This window comes from Triplophysa rosa, linkage group LG15, assembly GCF_024868665.1.
Source record: "Triplophysa rosa linkage group LG15, Trosa_1v2, whole genome shotgun sequence".
NCBI lineage: Eukaryota > Metazoa > Chordata > Actinopteri > Cypriniformes > Nemacheilidae > Triplophysa > Triplophysa rosa.
The window spans coordinates 23,896,410-23,917,521 of record NC_079904.1 but is presented as its reverse complement, the minus strand read 5'-3'; the positions used below and the strand labels follow the sequence as shown (position 1 = coordinate 23,917,521).

The following is a 21,112-nucleotide window of genomic DNA, read 5'->3' as shown; positions in this document are numbered from 1 at the left end:
TATATTTTTTTAACTTAGCTCTGTACACTGTAGTAGGCTTTGTGAGACATGTTTTATTGCACTTATGCTTTTTGTTTTCCTAATGTTGACCCAATTGCTTCCATTGATTACACAACTTGTAAGCGTCTTTGGAAAGCGTCTCCTAAATGACTAAATGTAAATGTAAACTTAATATCTTGTTAAAATAAATTAAAATTGTATGTAGTTTTAACTAAAAATATTTACATGTTGAGAATGTTCAATGAAAATATGAAACTGAAACATATAAAAATCATGTTTTATTAACAAACATAAATCAGGACTCCTCAACATAGATAAATGATGACTTTATTACGTGCAACCAATGTTTAATGTTAATCCAACAGATTTTTTTTCAGTGTAGGACATTATCATGTTACCTGACATTACTCCAGTCAACTACAATTTATAACACATTTTATTCAAAGACACCAGCATTGAGCATCAGAATAAAATATTCAATGCTTAAAAGAATGTCTGTAAAGAATATTTCCTTATTCGAGGATGAATAGCACAGATTGGACGGTTTGTTGAACAATGCCGGAGCAGTTGTGAATGTAAACATGCAGTTATAATCACACTTGTCATGATGAGCCCTTTACAGCTCAGATCTGGACACTTTTCTTACACTGGTAATTACATTTGCCCTTTTTCTTGTCTTCACTCGCTCCTGGGCCTTTTCCACAGCTGAGATCATGTTGCATTCGAGTGTGAATCAAAGGTTCTCCTCACAGCAGCTTAATCAACGTTTACAGAAGAAGTGATTATAGGAAAAACACACGCTTTTGTGAGGTGAGATACTTTCAACAATGAATATTAATAATGTACAAATCAGCTTTTCATTTGTCCTAGTGAGATTCGTGTTTTATGTGAAATAGCTTTAGTTGAGGCTAACCATTCCCATGAGTGAACATTGTAGTATGCTTTAGGCCTAATATTTACTCAATTGTAAAATTCCTTGATGCTATGAACCTTATCATAGTGAATTTAAGAGAAGTAATTTACTTATCAATTCACTAGAATACTATGGTACCGCACTGTAATATAATAAATACACTATCCTATACAGTTTACTACAGTAAATACTTAATTTAAGTATAGCCTGCTAGTAACATATTTTATGTGGGGAGTACTGATGAAAAATATGTATTGGCCGATCTGGCACAGTCGACTGTATGTTGTGAATGATGAACACTTTAAAGGTCTCCTCAGACGAGCACTTTCAACAAGTTGGTATGATTTATTAGGGTCTTCATGAAATGTCTGGAACATATTTGGCTTAAAAACACTCAATGGCTGCGTAAACAAAACCCTTCTTGCCTCGTCAAAAACAACTATGCTCACAGCAACCCGTTTTGGTGCATGTCTCTTTAAATGATAATGAGTTACAGCGAACCCCACCCCTTTTCTGTCCGGCGTGTCAACACAACACACTAGTAGTGGCAATGGTTTAGCTAAATTATATTTCCTGAATTCCTCTGCGGTTAGTTTCGTCTTAAACGTCTCAAATCATTCGTCCGGAGACAAAAAAATCAGTCACAGCAAACAGCTAATGCGCTTACGTTGTGCGTGTATGCTTACCTAAAATACACGGAATCCACTGCAGATCTCAGTGGAATTACATGGATTTTAGCGCTTGTCATTGACAAGTTATAACGTTACACACACAATGTGAGAGCTAGTTTGCTGTGACAGATTTTCAGCCTAAGCACGAATGATTTGAGACGTTTAAAACGAAACTAACCCCAGTGTTCGCCCCTGTTCATTAGCAAAACAAACAGCTTGCCGCAGCTAAACATATTAACGCACATAATGTATTAACATTCATACAGCTAAACTCCATGTGTCCATCTGCACTTATATACAGTAAGTTTAACACAGCTTTGAATGTTCTATTTAGCCCGTTACTGACTTAGCTCCCTTCGCTATCATATGCTAACGTTATCCTCCTATATATACGGTACATGTACGTCAATTCATACTGTTGATAAATATTACTTACATCGGCAGCTTTGTCTCGTTCAGTCGGTCTCGATCCCTCTTGAGGAACAACTCTGAAGCTAATCCTGCTTGTACTGTCCCAGGTTGAAAAAGCACTCCGGTTTGAAGTGATTCGCACAAACAAGCAGGTTTTTACTTATAGGGATTTACTTTAGGGATTTTCACTGAAAATAAAATAAATCCACTCCTGTCTCTTCCTAGGTTTGGACTCTGTGCAGCGACTACATTGCATGTTGTCCACGAACTTTAGCCATGGCGTCACGTACACTTCTGTCGCTTGTGAAAACAACAATGGTGGAGCGCGGTGGGTGGAATTGTGTAGATTAAGGGGCGGTAACATTATAATAAAATCCTCTTTGGACGTCACATCAGGAGTGAAATCTGAACGGCTGGATTTCTCACATGCTTGCAGGGAAAGGCTCATCAAAACAAACTTACTGGGTTCTTATTTTTCACGTTTTCTGGGTTGCTAGATGCACTGGGGACCCGATTATAGCACTTAAACACAGAAAAAGTGGGGTTTTCATCTGATGTCTCCTTTAACAAAACTAAATCTACCTACTGCATAGTGTTCACTTGATGTTGCCGTCTGATATAATCACTGGATTTTTCCAGATTTATTGTCATACTGTCATTCAAATAATGAAATGTCTTCCCTGCGTGATGACGTTTTATCCGCTCACCATGGCAACCATCGCCAGCATCCTCTGTCCGCGCAGCTCGAGGGTTAGAGCCCTCTGCTGTCCGTCACAGACATAGGCATGAGAAGAGCTCGTGATGATCGGGTGATGAGGATGATGATGGAGCTGTCAGGTGTGTTAGCTCAGGTGTGTGTGGAAGATTCATGACAAACACGCACGCACACACACACTCCATCCAGCTGATGCACGATGGATATTTCATTCAGTAAATGGAGGAAAGTTGCGGTGAATGCTTGACATGCTGGTGAGTTCATTCAATAAACGCTTTCGTGGTGTTCAGCCTGAACGATTTTGTGGACGATGTTAAATCTTTCATGAATGACTAAATCAAGCGCTTGAAAGCAAAAACTTCTTCGTAACGTGTCATTCACAATGACCGAAATGATTTCCTCACGTGACGCGATAAGACTGACGGTCTGTTTGTCATTATAAATGCGTGTTGTATGTACGGGGATCGTCTTGTAAAAAAGTAGTTGATTTCGACATTTTCATGCTTTATCGATATTGAAAATGCCCAGCTCGTTTAATTTTAAGATTAAATATGAAAATAAAAATAAATGTGCATTAGGCTATAAAGAACTGTTGTATATAAAGAACTGAAGTGAATGATTTTAACGTTTGACGTATGCTAATGGTTTAGTCTTGTGTAGGTTAGGTTGTGTAAATGAAGTGAACTGAAAATCAAGACCAAAGATCATTCATTTAATGCAACGAACATACACTTTAATATACTGTAGACCTGTAATAAATTGTAGTTTATTATAGTACAGTGGTAATAGTATAGTACAATTGCTGTAAATTGATATTATAGTAAACTGATATTGAATTGAACTTTAGCAAATACTGTCCTACTTTAATGTTTGCTATGGTAGGGTCAAAAACATGATAGAATATTAATACAGTTTACTATAGTAAATACTCAAATATACTACAAAGATGTTTTCATTTGCAGAAAAAAGAAAAGTCCAATCAAACATCAGTGTGCAAATGTATTTCTAGTTATTTACAGTATATAGCACAGTTATTTTGAGAATTCCTTAGGGAAATTTCAGGTCATGTCACAAGGAATTAGTGATATTGTCAGAAAAGGTCCTGAAAGTGAAACCTCAGAGTACACAATCTGTGAGCAAACTCACAACGGTACTGTTATGTGTGCTAAAGTACAGCAGTTATTAATGTGCAGACATTCATTTAGTCATATTATTGCACCACTGACTATGTTTCCAATGTTCATCTTGCTTTCCTGTAGCTCAGTGGTTAGATCATGGCGCTACTCAAATACAAATGTATAGTATCATGCAATATAATTCACTTTGGATAAAAGTGTCCGCCAAATGTACAGTATTAATATGAAGGAATTTTCCGTATTCATTTTTTACAGTTGTTTTACCTGTATTTTACATTTTGCACTGCATTTAATTACATTTTAGCATTAACGGAAATGTCCGTAAAATAAAGGAAAATTTACTGGTTATTTTCTGCCAGTACTTTAACCGTTATTTTACCGGATTTTTCCAGTGTAGGGTTATAGTACAACAGTGATTCAGAAATGCAATGGATTTGTTTGCTCATGTTGAGCATTGGACATAAAGATTAAAGCATTCTTCAGTCAAGGCTTTGAAGTAACTTCTGGTGGATATAAAACGATAACATTTCCAGAAAATGAATATGAAATGAAAACAAATGCCTTTTATTTGGAATGATGTGCAGTGATGAATTATGCACAATAAGATGAGGAATGTCAATAGTGTTTGTTTGTTTTGATTTTATTAGGATTTCATCTTTCCTTAAATCTGTTCTTACGTAATACTGCATGTAGACACATACACACTTTTATTTATAAATAACTTAAAGTTTCATTTTGTAAGTTTGTGTTTTCATAGTGCATGCGAGAGACATGCAAGTGACATGCACGAGAGATTTAGACAAGTGTACATCAGCACTGCAGTACTGTACTGGTGTGAACTCTTGATGTCTGTATGTCTTGTGTAATGAGTGACATTCTGAACAGTCCACATGTGTACAGCAGTGCCTGTGTGTGTGTGTGTGTGCGTGTGTGTGTGTGTGTGTGTGTGTGTGTGTGTGTGATTTATCTGTGAGTTTGTGCACCCACGTGCTGTTTGCTGAAACTGAGGTCATGTTCTGTTTCAGCTCTAGTTTTGCCTGATTGTAGACAATCTTTTCAAACAAGAGAAGCAAAACCCTCATCCTCATACTTTATGACCCCTCACTATTCTCATCACGCACACACACACGCACACGCACGCGCACGCGCACGCACACGCACACGCACGCACGCACGCACGCACGCACACACACACACACACACACATTAATGCACTATATAGTAATACACTGACCATATAGTCACAGTCCGGGCTTAAACCACCACACCAGCCAATGGCCAGTGACTTGAGAAAATTGACCAACCATGAATATTTTTTAGCGAGCATTAAAACGGTTTTCAGCAACAACTAAACCTATTTAGGTAACACTTTACAGTAAGGCTAGTTAATGTGACAAACTGAAATAAAATACGAACAGACAATAAACAACTGCAATGACATTAACAAATAATAATAAATGCTGTTAACTAATATTGTTTACTGTGAGTTCACGTTAACCAGTGCATTAAATGGACAAAATGAAAATTCTGTCATCATTTACTAACCCACAAGTTACTCGATACATTTCTATGTTAAGCTGAACACCAAAGACAATATCTGAAGAATGTGGGAAACCAAAAACGTCTGGGGTACCATTGACTACCGTTGTAGATTTATTTTCTTACTATAGACCATTTCATAGGACGCGCGCGCCTGGACTGCGGTTAAATTCCAGTCTGTGTTTGGCTAGTGTCTAATAATATAATTATTTATATTTGATATAATTTATATTAATATTGATTTATATTATTATTTTATTGTATAGTAATTCTATAAAATAAACGATTTGTTGGATTTGTTGTATGTTGATTTTAATAAATAAACGATTTGTTGAATGGGTCCTGTAGTTTGGTCGCATTTAAAGAACCCGTATGGTACATTGACATCTAGCGGTTGAGCTTGGTATCGCAGTCTCAATTCTAAATATTAGACAGACAAGTTTAGTCAAGTAACGCTTCTTCTCGGTTTCTTTTGATTGTTATCAGTAATAATCTACAGGCGCTCTATTGTTTGTGAATGTGTACCGGAAGTTAAGTGCAGTCCACGAACGCGCGCATGCGCGGCAACTTTTGTTTATGTTGTCGCTTTGACACTGTCTTTAGTAGTCAATAGTGACCCAGAAGTGTTTGGCTATAAACATTCTTCCAAATATCTTTCTCCTGATTCAGCAACAACGAAGTCATACAGGTTTGGAACAACCTGTGGGTGTGTAAATGATGAATTTTCATTTTTTGATGAACCATCCCTTTAACTAATGATAATTAATACAACCTTATTGTAAAGTGTTACCCATACTATCGTTGATATCATTCATTTATAAAGGTTTTATTTTCAGTTTAGCATTGAACAGTGAATTGATTCACTTCATTAAGCTGATATGACTATGTGTCTTTTTCACACCCATTTCTCTTACACCTCATCCTCCTCACATGTGTCACAGTCTCTCCGCGATCCATCATCGTTGTGAGTTTGTGCATCGACACAAGTGGTCACCTATAAAGTCGTGTTCACTGCGGCAGGTTTTTATCAGCGAGCATGTGAGGTTACACACTCTTCACCGCTGAACGTTCCGGAGAGGAGACGACAACGTGACAAATGTTTCCAGCAGCACTTTTGGGCTTTAGGGAAAATGTTTTTATCCATCCCTCTTCATCCCGCCCAGGTGGGATTTGACTTTTCGCTCTGCCCAAGACCAACTGTGCCTGTGTGTGGATGAAGATGAGCTCAAGGACAGACTGAAGTTATATCAACTTCACTTAAAGTGGAGCGGGGGATGTCATCGCTCCCTTAGTTGATAAATCGCACCTCATTTCTGTTCTTCTTTAGCCAATGTTCTCCAGCTTCAAAGACTTTAAAACAGAGATAAAGAGAGAGAGAGGAGTTAAAAACAGAACCAGAAGTCAGAAAAAGTCCACGGTTTCTAACATTGAGCATACATTTGACCGTTTTCTTGACCATTTTACCTTGGTTTATTTTGGACTAAGAAGTATGTTTTGCATCCGGAAAATCACCTCTTATAAAGCTCAAGGAAAATGTCATTTCTCAACATACCGTATGGCATACTGTGACACTGGTCTTAAGCCAGACCTCCCGAAGACTAAATCCATCAAGTTAAACAAGATGATTCAGTGGTGGTCCATTCATAAAGGGGTGACCTGGCATTGGCATTATAAAGCTCTGCGGCCAGCAAATCATCGGCTGCATAATTCATGTGTCTCTTAATGTATGATTTGTGTAGATCACAGTTAATGCTTTGATCTTGGAGATTTGGGGTCTTCCCTTCATCCGAGCTTTGAATAATAAATGCATCCATAATAGATGTGTCATTGACAGGTATTTTAGCTGTCGTTTTTGTGCTAATTTAATCACGCTGCTAAAGGGAATGTTTCAAGTGAATCAATCATGTCATGATGTGTGTTTAATAGACCGTGTCTCTGAGTTATCAGCAGGTGCTGTTCATCAGGAGATCTTTCATCTGAGGCTTCCAATAATCCATATACATTTAACTGTGAGACACATTAGATAACGCATGGGTTATTTCTGTCGGGCATATTTGTAATGTTTTTGGATTTATTAGGCATCTTTGATATATTTATGACAGCATGCAAAATAGAAATAAAACTCTTAATCATTACATTTTACGCTCCAATTTATGAACAACTTTCCGAAATTTGCTTCTCATTTGCATAAAGTTAAGCATTTCTCAACTTTGTCGTGTCACTAGACACGGTCAGTCCGGTCGCCACCGGTTGCTGTCGTTCGTGTCACCGGACCTTGCCAGCTCTCCATTGAAATGAATCATGTCGCCTTGTCGCTAGTAGTGTGAACGGCATAAATGGCATGGTTCACCCAAAAATGAAAATTCTTTCATTATTCGTTCATCCTCATGTCATGTCAAACCAGATATTGGCCTTCTTTCTTCGACACAACACAAAAGAAGATATTTTTAATAACGTTGATAACCAAACAACATTGAGCACAAAACCACTGAGAAATTTCTCAAAATATCTTAAGTGAAATGTTGACTGATTTTTTGGGTTATCACTGTAAGTTGTTTTTAGAGTTCTTTTTTGTTCATTGTCTTTGCGATTGGGGGTTGTATATTCAATGTTAACGTCTAACTGCATCAGGCAATGTTTCTGTTAGTTAGGGATGTAACGATTCACTCAGCTCACGATGCGATGCGAGTCACGATTCTGATCTCACAATGCGATTTATTCAAGATTTACTCACGATTTATTTTTACAAAATGAGTTGAAACAAATTAGAAATGAACAACTTCCCTTGCATTATTTCTTAAATGCTTCATGTTTCTTTGTATAATTAAATAATGTTTTATTTCAAATAACAAAACTAAACTGCAATTTTATAACAAATTAATAATAGAAAAAGTCTCTTTAATATAAACAAACTAATACTGTCTGTGCTTTTCTTGGATTTTTTTGCATTTAAGAAATATCAGCATGTCCACGTTTAGATTTGCAGTGAAAATAGCGGCCCCTGCTGTTCATAAAATGTATTGCGATTCAGTTCACACCTCAACCGATTTGAATCGTCACTCATTATAACTGATTTTCAACCGGCTCACGGTGAATCGTTACGTCCCATACTGTTAGTACAAATACATTCAACATAAACTATTTTAACAGTTACTAGACCAATTCTTTAGTCTATCTTAGATAGAATTAACAAAGTAAAGGTTTAAGTTTTCAATTAAAAATAAGTTGGGTGGAATCTTATGTCCTTTGTTAAGCAAACTCAGAAATCTACTTGTATTCTACTTGATTTTGTAGTGAAGTAAAAGACATGTGACATTACTCAGTAAACTGAGTTATGTGAACTACTCAACTCAACTTTATTTATATAGCGCTTTTTACAATTTTCATTGTTACAAAGCAGCTGTACATGAGACATATTGACTATAAGCAAAACAATTAAAGTTGTACCTGCAAAAACAAGAAAAAGTTGAAAACACAGAAGACAGACATACCCACATACAAAACACTCCACACACACAATATGCACACGTACTAACACACATAGACATAGACACACGGACGCGCACACACACGTACACAGACAAGTATGCACACACACACAGACACGCACGCACGCACACACACATGCTCAGTGAGAGCACACATTTAAGATAAAGGAGAGAGAAGCACAGGTCAAATAAAACAGACTATTAATTCCTATATGCAATATTAATTAAAACTTCAAAATTCTAAAGCAGCCCCCCAGCCAGATAAATAGTGCAAGAAACAGTATGCAAACGGTGGCGAGGAACCCAAAACTCTAATCGAGAAAAAAACCTCAGGAGAACCCAGGCCCAACCAGGGGATTCCAGTTCCCCTCTGGCAAAAGCTGCTGCCTCTGCACAAGCTCCAGAGAGCTTGCACAACAAGGCTAAATAAAATAAATAAATTTACTAATAAGGTAAATTACAGTTTAAGATTATCATTAATAATCTAATAGCATTTGAAATTTTGTGGTGAAGACGTGTCAGGTGACCGCGTCCTTCTTTATCCAGCTCTATCATCTCAGCTCTTGTCAGGTCTCCGCTCTACCATCAGGTCAGGCCATGAACTGCATCCTGCTCGCTGTGGTAACCTTGGAACAATGAGACAATACTGGTTGAGAGTAGAGTACTGTTCTGCACTCTTTGATGCAACAAATACATCAGTTGTGTTTTTGGTTCCGGTTGATCTAACTAATGCAGCCTAAACCCTCTGATGATTTATATTATGGAAGTGTAGTGTATGCAAGATTAAAAAGATGCGTCTTTAGTCTAGATTTAAACTGACAGAGTGTGTCTGCCTCACGGACAGTGCAGGGAAGACTATTCCAAAGTTTAGGCACTAGATAGGAGAAGGATCTACCACCTGCACTTGATTTTGAAATTCTAGGTATTACCAACTGACAGGACGCCTGAGAGCGTAATGCACGTGAAGGACTGTAATACAAAAGGAGTTCATTCAAGTACTGAGGAGCTAAACCATGTAGGGCTTTATAGGTAATAAGCAAGATTTTAGTGACACTCAGTGTATCACTCTTTCTGTATCACTCTGTCACTCAGTGTATCACTCTCTGTGCATCACTCTATTACTCAGTGTATCATTCTCTGTGTATTACTTTGTGTATCATTTTGTATCACTGTGTATACACTCTGTGTGTCACTCTCTGCGTATCTCCGTATCACACTCTCTGCATCATTCTATCACTCAGTGTATTACTTTGTGTATAATTTTGAGCCTGGTTATAAACGTCTTCATTCCACAGTCGTTGAGTCTATGATGCTGTTGTAGCACCTTCACCTGTCTCGGCTGAGAGCACTCGCTTTGAGACGTGCAGACAGACGAGGTCTGAGCGTGATGACAGACGCTTTTCAAATATCCTGACGACTGCACGTCATGACTCAGTCTTAGCAAACAGAGGACCCACGGTCAGAGAAGGTCAATGAATCAGGGTCTTGAAGAGCAGAGGTGATTGTACTGTATATTTGTATATTTTAACCTCTCGGGACATGCTAAACTATTAGTCATACCTCTGCAATTATAGGTTACTGGTGTATGAATGATTGCTGATGTGTGTCTTTATCATTAGTATGACCTAGTACTTGGGACCTAAAGGTTAGACTTCTGATAAATGTGAAAGTAAAAATGTAAAATTTAAATGGTCACAGTGAGAAAGTCAAGCGACATCATTGGTGTAAACAATGTCGTCCAACAAACACAAGCACACACATTTGAACGGCTGGGTAAGTTTTTATTACTGCCTTCTTTAATGTACTAAAATGAAATGTTAGTGCTGATGTTTTCATTTTAATAGCAAAGAACAGCATGTTAGCCTGTTATTGCTGGCACAACTGTATTTTTGTCCAGAAATTCAGTCATACATCTTCAGATCAAAAGGTTATTAAAACCATGAACATCATTTCAGCCAAGTGGTGCTTAAGTTTTGAACAGTTGTGTATAAGTGGAAGAGGTATTTACCTGTTATTTGAAGAGTTTTTTGAACCAGATGACATGTTTGTATACAGTATATGGATATTTGTGTGTTGGTGTGAACATCCTAAATAAATGCATCAAAGTGAAGGGTTTCTCTGTCTTTGCCCTGGAGACAAATAGTCAACATTTCATTCACTTCATTGTGTTGTTGTTTGTAGGTGTGAGGCTATTGTGTGGCTTGACAATGACTAGAGAATATTAAAATGTAATTTTTAATGATCTTTTTTATATTAAAAAGAAAAAAGTTCATTAAAGCAGACCACTTGCTGTTTTTTTAATTTGAGAGCCCCGCGCATGACATGCAGGGTTCCATACTAATTTATAAATCATGCACATGAATTAGTTATCTGTTTTTCCTGCATGTCATGTGTATGCACATGTCCATTGTATTAAATTTTGCAGCATCTTGTGGTGAGGTTGTGAATTGCAACCAGCGAGCCCCTCACTCCTTTTCGAAGCGCCACAGTGGCTGATACGAACTAATCACGTCATCACACATAGCCGCGGGAACGTATTTTGCCACAATCTAAAATCAAGAAATAACTGTCTTACATTACTGCTGGCCTGCACGCAAAACTCCGAAAGTGGCATTTCTTTCTGGGTGGACGCTGCTGAAGTCCTGCATGAGGACATTAATGTTCAGTAAAAAAGTCTGAAATTCGTTTTTGCGCCGTTTTGACAAGAATGTCGGTAGACAAAGACCGCTCGTGACACTTGACCTTCACTAACGCCGTGACGTCATGAGACACTTGCGTTGTCATTGTAACTGTAACGTTATTAATGTTTTCAATGGATATTAGTGAATAGACACATTAATAACATGTGTTATATTTATTTTTCATAACATTTTCATTTACGGAGTGTCTATTTACACAGAGAACAAACAGCCCGCCCAAGGCAGCAATGCTTTTTACTCTTAACCGAAAATAGCTGTATTTTCTTTGGATTAAGTATGCTATTGATACTTATAAATAGTGGCAGATTACATTACTATTTGCACCTCAGTATTGTTGTGCATTCAACATTATGCAATAACAGAGTGTAAATCATTATATTTATAAAATATATTAAAATGATGGCAACTTATTGAGATAGTAAAGCCCTGCACCCCTATCCTTACCCTAAACTTTATGAATAAAAATGAATGTTAAGTCTTAAATCCATTTTATTAGAAACAAATGCGAGCGTTAGATTAGAACCCTGGTCTCCTGTGTCACGCTATTCACCTTATTTTGGATGTAAATGTAGGCGCCGCCATCTTTGTGCTGTTTGTATTTAGACTTCCGGTGAGCCTCTATAGCTAATGGCCGTTGTATTGCGAGTGAGACGAATGTGCTGTTTTGACTGGCTAGTTCATATTTATTATGGAACCTAAAGGGACACGCTTAATGTGTGCAGTTAGAGGTTGCCATAATAGCTGGTACAAACGCAAAAAATGTCTAGAAAACATTTGTTTTGACCGTAATCCACGCACCAGAGCAGAGTCTGGATGTCGCGCACCTTATGAGCTGCATCCATTATTCATTATTTTAACCTACTGTATGCCCTTTCTCCTGGACAAGTCACCTTCTTGACTACAATAACTAATAAACATGATTAAAGGCAGGCATTTATGGGGAGAGTGACACTAAACATAGAAAAATATCATTATTATATATCATAGATTACATATAAACAAAACATATTTAACACAACTAAATAAACAGTATGCAAATAGTGGTATAATAATATTAGCAGGAGTTAAAACTTAGCTGTCAGCATTTTTATATGTATTTAGCCATTTAAAACTTAACAGGCTAAAGCAACCCTAACTTACCTGCCAGAGGATCGCAGCTGCATGACTAACAGTTACAGGACTTGACCTGTCATTACATGGACTTTTTTATCCAAAGCACATTTAACATTTTATCAACACGCTAAACAGTACTGATAGCCTAGTTTACCAGGCCATGTTACTAGGAGGATTAAAGCTGAAGTAAGCAAGGGAGAAAATGAACAACATGAAATATTTTGTATTTAATAGACATAAAAACAGACAGTAATTGGTTAATGTTTTTAGAAAGTTGTGATGGATGCTGCAGCTCGGTGGAGACCTACGATACAAGAGCAACCAGCTGTCTCCATTCTTCTGTTATTAGTTGTGAGGATCCAGGAATATTTGCCTTTAAAAACATGAATTCGTGGTCTGTCATGTACAAATTTTGACCGACTTTCCCACTGTGCATGTACTGGTACAGTTACGTCTCCGTGCTTTTATAGCTGCGCATCGAAGACCCGTCAACTTCGAGAGAAAATACGAAATAATTGATATATCTTGATATGATATATCAGGCCACTTCATCCTCCCACTGTGTTATACATCGCGGGTGTGAAAAATATTCACCAGAGCTGTTTTAATGGTGTTTTGAGCATCCTCTCGAGACACCACTTCCATTGTTTTCCACCGGCAGGCTAATAATACGTAAGTCTCAAGACAAAAAGGAAGTACATCACATCATTTACTTCCGCGTAAAAAAATAAGGTGAATACAGACTTTACACCTTTCGCCACTGGAGTCACTGTTCAAAATGGCGTCGTTCTTACACTTTCTCTATTCCAGTCACATATTGGTGGGCGGACCTAGTGTAAATAGTCTCTGCCTTAATTTATTTATCTTTGACACTGTTTCAGTTTTTCTTTCGCACCCCCACTTCCCGCGGCTATGTCATCACATGTTCGTTTCTTTGCTGAAGGAGAGAGCTTATTTATGAAACATGTTCTGTAGAGCAGTTTGTCCGTTTAGGGCTACTGTAGAAACATGATGAATTCCATGTAAGGGGACACGCGGTGTATGTATACAGAAATAGCTCATTCTATGATAATAAAAAATAACGCTTCATTATGTAAGATCTTTATACACCTCTGAACACATAGTTATATTATATCCTCCAAAAAATTACACACTGCCCCTTTAATGTTGTTTTTAAAAATGATCTTCTTGTAAGTTGTCTTCTAACTTCACTACAATTTTTATTTGTAAAGATATACTGTATAAAATATACTCATAAGGCAAAAATGCTATGTTATAATTACTTTAATACTTTAAAATTGACTTTAAAAGCATCTTATGCCCCCAACAATTGAAGCCACACTATAGAACTTTTGCTCACGGGTTCCCCCGTGTGGTTGATAAGCGCAGTTGTCCGTTACCAGTGTTGTAAATAATGTCGCTGTATACGCGATACACGTAAATTTATTTACAAAGCTGATGTAACCGGCGAATGCAGAAATGTTATTTGGAAACCATGTGGCACTCTTCCGCAGGCAGGGAATGGGCGGGGACAGAACTTACAGAGTGTGCTTGTAGCCGCAATGAGGCTGCTCAGGTAGCAGCGGCATGCCGTTATAACTTAAGGAAACTTTATAAAGGAAGCTTTATAAACGTATATAAAGCGTATAACGTGGCTCAAGGCAGCGATAAGCTACGAACACAAAATGTGCTGGTATTATGTTGATGTGGTATGTATCAGTGGTAAAAAAAAAATCAGTAGCAATTTGGTTACACATGGTCGTTGTTTCGGTACATTAAGCCACGAAGCTGTTTCCTTAATAGACTAGTCTATGGAGATGACAAAAGTATGTATAAGGGTAATTTTAATCAAATAACTGTTCAGTGTTGCAATTAAGAGCCAAGCATTAATATTTTACTTGGCCACTTATACGACTTTCTTATGATTCTTGATTAAAAACTACAAAACTAGCCCTATGAAAGAGCGTGAGATAATAATCAGTCACACGAACTCAGGGTATAATTGAGCAAATCACTGAATGAATAAGGGTTTTTCACGTTGAGTGGGTAACGGGACAACACGGGTCTGTTTTTTATCGCTGTATATAAAACTTCATATCTGGGTTTTTTTGTAACTTGTTAGAGATTCAGAACACCACATAGCAACTTTTCGACACCGCACCAAGCAAAAACCAATCGTAATCATTACAGGGGCTAAGATCAAGCACCTAACAAGGTCTACACGCGTTAATTCCAACGGAGTTTTGTGGGCGTTCCCAGTTATGGCGTTTAGTAAATTGGAAAGTGAGGCATTTTTCTGTTTTAGTTTTCAATGGATTTTCTTTTCTGTAAATGACAGAAGAACCGCAAAATTGACTCGTTTTTCCACCGCTTGGTTCTGGATTGTTAGTAGAAAATAAAAACAAGGGTCCTTTTTGTTTTTTAATGTACCTTTCTAAAACGAAAATTAAATGCTTTGTTTATTGAAATGAAACTGCACACGTTTCACTTAACAGTAAAGTCTGACATTCTAAACGCCAGATCTAGAGCACGTGCAGATCAACTCAGACCTGGAACACCTTCATATGTGTGCATTTACTTAAAGTTAATGCACCCATAGAATGTTTGTCAACCAATCAGATTGAAGCATTCAACAGCCTATATACAGTATAACAAGCTATATTCTAAAGGTTTGGAACTGACCAAAAATTAAATGATGTCAAGCTTTGTGAACTGTGTTCACACCGCCAACGACAAAGCCACCCAATGTGGAAACAATGGAAACTCAGCTACTTCTGGCGACACGAGTGACCGGAAGTGGGTATGTCTAGCAGCGACAAAGTTGAGAATTGCTCAACTTTATGCAAATGACGAGTGACTTTCGTGGGAGACTACCAATAGGAGTACAGCAGCGGAGCTCACATCAGCCGTCTCTTGTCAGTTACTGCAGGGTTTGTTTATAACAGTTAGAGCAACCAAATCTAGGAATGCCTTCTAGCGACCTCGACGCCAGAGACTGGCGACACAGTCGCTGGTGGTGTGAACGTACAGTAACCTCATCACATTTGGTCACATGAAAATCTATAACTGATAGCAATTAAGGTCATTGACATCCAACCTGCACCATGGACTGCAGATTTACATAGAGATTTTCTGTTTAAAACAAACTAACTTTCATCGCCTGGATTATGAAGACTGAGGATATAGTGCACGAGCTGTATAAACTACATGAAACATGACAGATGTGATTACGATCTGTCGTACAGAAAGATCTTCCGAACAATTTAGTAGAAGGTCAACCCAGTTGAAAAAAACAGCATATGCCGGTTAAGTCGATTTTGAAGCATGGTAGCTGGTTTAAGCTGGTCATTTGCTGGTTTAAACTGGTCATGAGCTGGTTTAGGACCAGATTAAACCATCTCAGGACTATCTTAAACCAGCTACCATGCTTCAAAACTTACCTAACCAGCATATGCTGTTTTTTTCAACAGCGAAATGTGTTTGGAAGTCAAGTAAATATAATGAATACGTTTAACTCATTCGTTTGACCTTGTTGAACTGTGTTTTTGACAGGGTGTTAATCGTCGTGTGGAGCAGTGGCTTTAGTCCTGGAGTGCAGCTGTGGGATGGAGATGGAGCGTTACCTGGGAGAAAGCTCCAGTGCGCCTGCCAACACCACCAACGCCACGGCTACACCGGGAGCGGCGTTTCGCGTTATGGTGGTGACGGAAAGATTAGCCTTGGTGGCTCTGCTGGCCTTGCTAACGTTATTGACGGTCGTCATGAACGGTGCCGTCATCGCAGCCATTTGCACCACCAAAAAGCTCCACCTCCCTGCAAACTACCTCATCTGCTCATTGGCCGTCACTGACTTCCTGGTCGCCGTGCTGGTGATGCCCATTAGCATCCTTTACATCACCACGGAGACGTGGTCGCTGGGGCAGATCGTGTGCGAGGCGTGGCTGAGCGTCGACATGACCTGCTGTACCAGTTCCATTCTGCACCTGTGCGTCATAGCGCTGGACCGCTACTGGGCCATCACTAAAGCCATCGAATACGCGCGCAAGCGAACGGCTCGCCGCGCGGCCGTCATGGTGGCGATGGCGTGGGTGATTTCGGTGTTCATCTCCATACCTCCGCTGTTCTGGAGGCGTCGGGAGGAGGGCGGCGGCCCGCAGCAGTGCATCATAGAGCACGATCACGTGGGCTACACCATCTTCTCCACCTTCGGCGCATTTTACATCCCCATGACGCTCATCCTCATCCTGTACTCGCGCATCTACGGCGCCGCCAAGACGCTGTATCAGAAACGCGGCTCGTCCAGACATCTCAGCAGCCGCAGCACAGACAGCCAGAACTCTCTGAATCACTGCCGGGTCACGCACGCTTTCTGCATCTCCGACCCGTCCAATTCCGACAACGCAACGGAATTAGAACGAAACAACATCACCGTTCGCATGCCGTCGATCGATTTGGAAATGGCGGACTCGGACGAGAGGAATCAGATCTGTACGTCCCGGGAGAGGAAGGCGGCGCGCATTTTGGGGCTCATCCTGGGGGCGTTCATCGTGTGCTGGCTGCCCTTCTTTCTGAAGGAGCTGCTGGTGGGGCTGAAGATGCTAAACTCGCCCCCCTATGTGTCGGACCTTCTCACGTGGCTGGGCTACGTGAACTCTCTCATAAACCCGCTGCTCTACACCAGCTTCAACGAGGACTTTAAACAGGCCTTTAAGAGACTGATCAGATGCAAAGGACACACATAAAACCCTCAATAAGACACTCGTGAATAAAATCATGTGGAATTATTTCAAGTTCTGGAACTCTGTGTGCATTTACTCTACATTTTTCAAAAATGGAGCAACCAGAAGGAAAAATGTACACGAAACATTCCTTGCTGGTTTCATTTCTAATGTTTCAATAAAATGCGATGAAAACACACTTTCGGCTTTTCTACAACATTCTTCATTCTGATGCAGCAGATGAGCCAGATCCAACATTAGTGAGATATGCATGTCCTGCACTATGCAACCTAAATTACATAATATTATAGTCAATAAAATAAATATTAAACACAAAATATTAAAGGATGGACTTTATAACAGATTTTATTACATCTGAACATGGGCAGATGTTGCAATATTGATTCCTCATTTGAACATGTTTATTGATTTAATTGGTAATAAATTAACTAAATCACTTTTCATCCTCTTACTTTTTTGTAAAGTCTCTTTAACGATTGCTTGATGACATCATCTTCCGGGATGCACAGATTTAATTTCATGAGATATTTCAAATGAATCCTCTACAAAGGCGGTGCTATCTTTGCTCACGTTGGTTGCTGGTCCACCATGAGAAGTGAGAAACTGTTCGACACAACAGTTCTTATTGATACATCCGCCCACATTTAAGAGGAATAATGTGGCATTTTAGACAAGCCCACTAGTAAAGCTGTCTTCTGATTCACAGGGTCTCTGGGCAGCGTTCACTCCTTCCTACGCACGCAGCAGGGGATAACAAATGTAATTCATTTGCCATGTCATTAAACCAAAACACTTTAGTCGTGCAGATCACTGGTTTAAATTTAGATTATACAGTATAGCCTACCTGTGAAAATAAATAATATACATTTCCATATGTAAATATTCATGTAAAAACACACTATCGTTCAAAAGTTTAGGGTTCGTTCACTAAAATGTTTTTTTTTTTTCTAAAGCCATATGTCTGAATTTGTTCATTTCATAACAAAACTGCCCAGCAAACACAGAACGTTCCCCTAACGTTAGTTTTTGGTTCCCTTTTGGATATTTTTTGGGACCCAAAAAATAACGTTACAAGAATGTTCTTTTCAGGTTTTATTTTTTGCAACCAGAAAATAACCAAAAAGTAACGTTCCCTGATGGTTATTTATTGTTTTTTTAAACCAGAAAATAACTTCTCTGATGGTTATTTATTGTTTATTTTTTTACTACCAGAAAATAACCAGAAAACAACGTTCCCTGATGGTTATTTTTTTGCAACCATAAAGTAACGTTACCTGATGGTTATTTTTTGGTTATTGTTTTGCAAGCAGAAAATAACCAGAAAATCGTAAATAAACGTTCCCTGATGGTTCTTTTTTTGGCTATTTTTTAATGGTAAAAATAGTCAAAACTGGTAAACGTCAGTGACGTGCAATATGGAAATTATAAGATCACATTAACACATGTTATACTGACCAAATGAAATTAATAAATGTGCCCTTTAATGGCTGAAAATAATAAACTAGTTAAGCTAAATGAAAATACAATTATATATATATCCATGTGTATTTCTTTGGTTGTCTGTTACTGTATGTGTGTGCGCTCGAGCACGTGCATACTTCTCTGCCGCGCACTCCGGTCATTTAAAAATTAACGGTCATTTCGTTTTACCTCACCCACTAACACATTAGTTTAGCGGTTTATTTATTTTAATTTTTTATTTAAAAACGTACAGATTCGAGAGTAAGCTTATATTTTCGTGATTTTAGATTGATTTGACACATCTAAATCAACAGACCATGATGTAAGGACTGAAACTCAGGGCTTTTGATTGTTATATCTAAAGACTGATCCACCCTATACTTCTGTGGTGAGACAAGAATATTGTTAGCCTGAAGATAATTAAATGTTTATTCTTCTGTCAATAAAAATCTGCTTTAAATATTGTGTTGAAGTAGTGTTGTTTTTGGCGGCCTGTTTTAATTTAATTTTAGTCTAGTCTTTGTGTCAAGCTGTCATTTTAGTTTTTATTAGTTTTAGTCACGTTCATACTCTTTTTAGTCTAGTCAAGTTTCAGTCGACTAAAAGGCTTAGCATTTTAGTCTTATTTTAGTCAGAATTATCCATGACTGTTTTCGTCTAGTTTTAGTCGACGAAAACTGATGACATTTACTCTAGTTTTAGTCAATGAAAATTGTATTTTAGTCTCTTTTTAGTAATGCAATTCTATTTAACCCAGTCAATACAGTATAAGTACCTAGTAGTATAGACGAAACCAAAATTTTCTTTTAGCCAAACCCATTTCAAACAAGGTTATCTTATTATATTATTGTTACCTTAATGACTCAAGAATACATCCATTCCAGACACGGAAGATGCTCTGATTTTAATTTTAAGCCATCGTTAGGGGTGGGAATCTCGAGGCACATCACGATGCGATTACGATTCAGAGGGCTGCGATGCAATGATAAAATGATTCTCGATGCAGCTTTTTCCTATACAAATTTTATTTTTCTTGCTGTGTGATTATTAAAATCAAAGTACGTGAACGTACCCATAACAATTTTACTTCCAATATCCTTTATTAATAAAACAAATGGAAGTGATTTCGCAAGTCAACTGAAAGGTTACATTTGCCAGCATTGCAAAGAACCAACAGGAAAAGAGTGACTGCCCTCAGTGCCCTGTAGTAGCATACAGAATGCAGTAAATTAATGCAGACTTTTTTTGCACATAGCACTGGAGCTAAAGAGGTTTAAAGTTTGGTAGCACAGGCCAAACAGTAGGAGCACAAGTATAAATTGTCAGTTGTCATCATTATAAAAAATTATGCAAGTGCAGTTCATCATGAAAAGGCAGGTAACTGACAAAAGACATTCATGTTACATACAGATGGATAAATTAGGGCCATGTAATTTTTACACTACCTAAATTTATTTAATTTTTTCTAATTTGTGTGTTTTTCCTTTTTTACTATACAATAGTGGTATATTTGTCCACATAAATTACTGTAGTATACTATTGTATTTACTATAGTAAACTACAGTAAAATTCTTAGATACTATCGTGTTTTTGAACTTTACTATAGTATACAGTGTTTATCAATTTACTACAAGGGCACTACAATTTTCAATAGCAAATACTATAGTTCACTAAAGTATTTTTTGTCTGAGTGTTCAATTTAACGGGACTTTTATTTTGACGGGTCTTTGGGGAGACGCTTGTTTGCCGATAGCTTCACTCAAACAGTAAACGCTCGTAAAATAAACTCTCAGAGCAACTCTGACTGGAGATGAAGTTCATGTGTTCATATCCTTCCTCATACAGTGCAGACCCAGATAAATCCTGGACCATCACTCGTGTTGTATTTTAAACTGTGCACATAATTCACTCAGACGCGCAGAACAGCCAGATGACATTTAAATAACAGGATTCCGCTCCGCATCTAGGTTAAAGCATAAGGCGAAATAACGTTATAACATTTCGTCTCGTCTCGTTTTGGTCAACGAAAATGAAGAGACATTTTAGCATAGTTTTTATTTTGTAAACCACATTTAGTCTCGGTTTTATTCGTCAACAATATTGCATTATACATTTAATTATAGTCATCGTCACATGACCAGCATTTACGTTGCGTCTCGTCTCGTTTTCGTCACGTGATAAAGGTTCGTTGACGACCATATTTAGTCATAATTTTCGTTGACGAAAG

The 21,112-nt window shown here is 38.1% G+C and overlaps 1 protein-coding gene across 3 annotated transcripts; it reads left to right on the top strand.

Moving 5' to 3' along the window:
* Positions 1-2,765: 2,765 nt before the first annotated feature.
* Positions 2,766-19,330, top strand: LOC130565519 (5-hydroxytryptamine receptor 1E). Of its 3 annotated transcripts, none has more exons than XM_057352301.1 (2): positions 2,766-2,846; positions 16,238-19,330. In XM_057352301.1, exon 2 carries the CDS (start codon positions 16,291-16,293, stop codon positions 17,425-17,427), a length of 1,137 nt encoding a protein of 378 aa, XP_057208284.1. In that variant the 5' UTR covers positions 2,766-2,846; positions 16,238-16,290; the 3' UTR covers positions 17,428-19,330. The 3 variants fall into 3 exon arrangements, with proteins under 3 accessions (XP_057208284.1, XP_057208282.1, XP_057208285.1); XM_057352299.1 differs by having other exon boundaries at positions 2,774-2,964; XM_057352302.1 differs by having other exon boundaries at positions 2,795-2,832.
* The last annotated feature ends 1,782 nt before the right edge of the window (positions 19,331-21,112 follow it).

Coding starts and splice junctions, on each gene's coding strand:
- LOC130565519 (XM_057352301.1), top strand. CDS start 16,291: ATGGAGATGGAGCGTTACCTGGGAGAAAGCTCCAGTGCGCCTGCCAAC.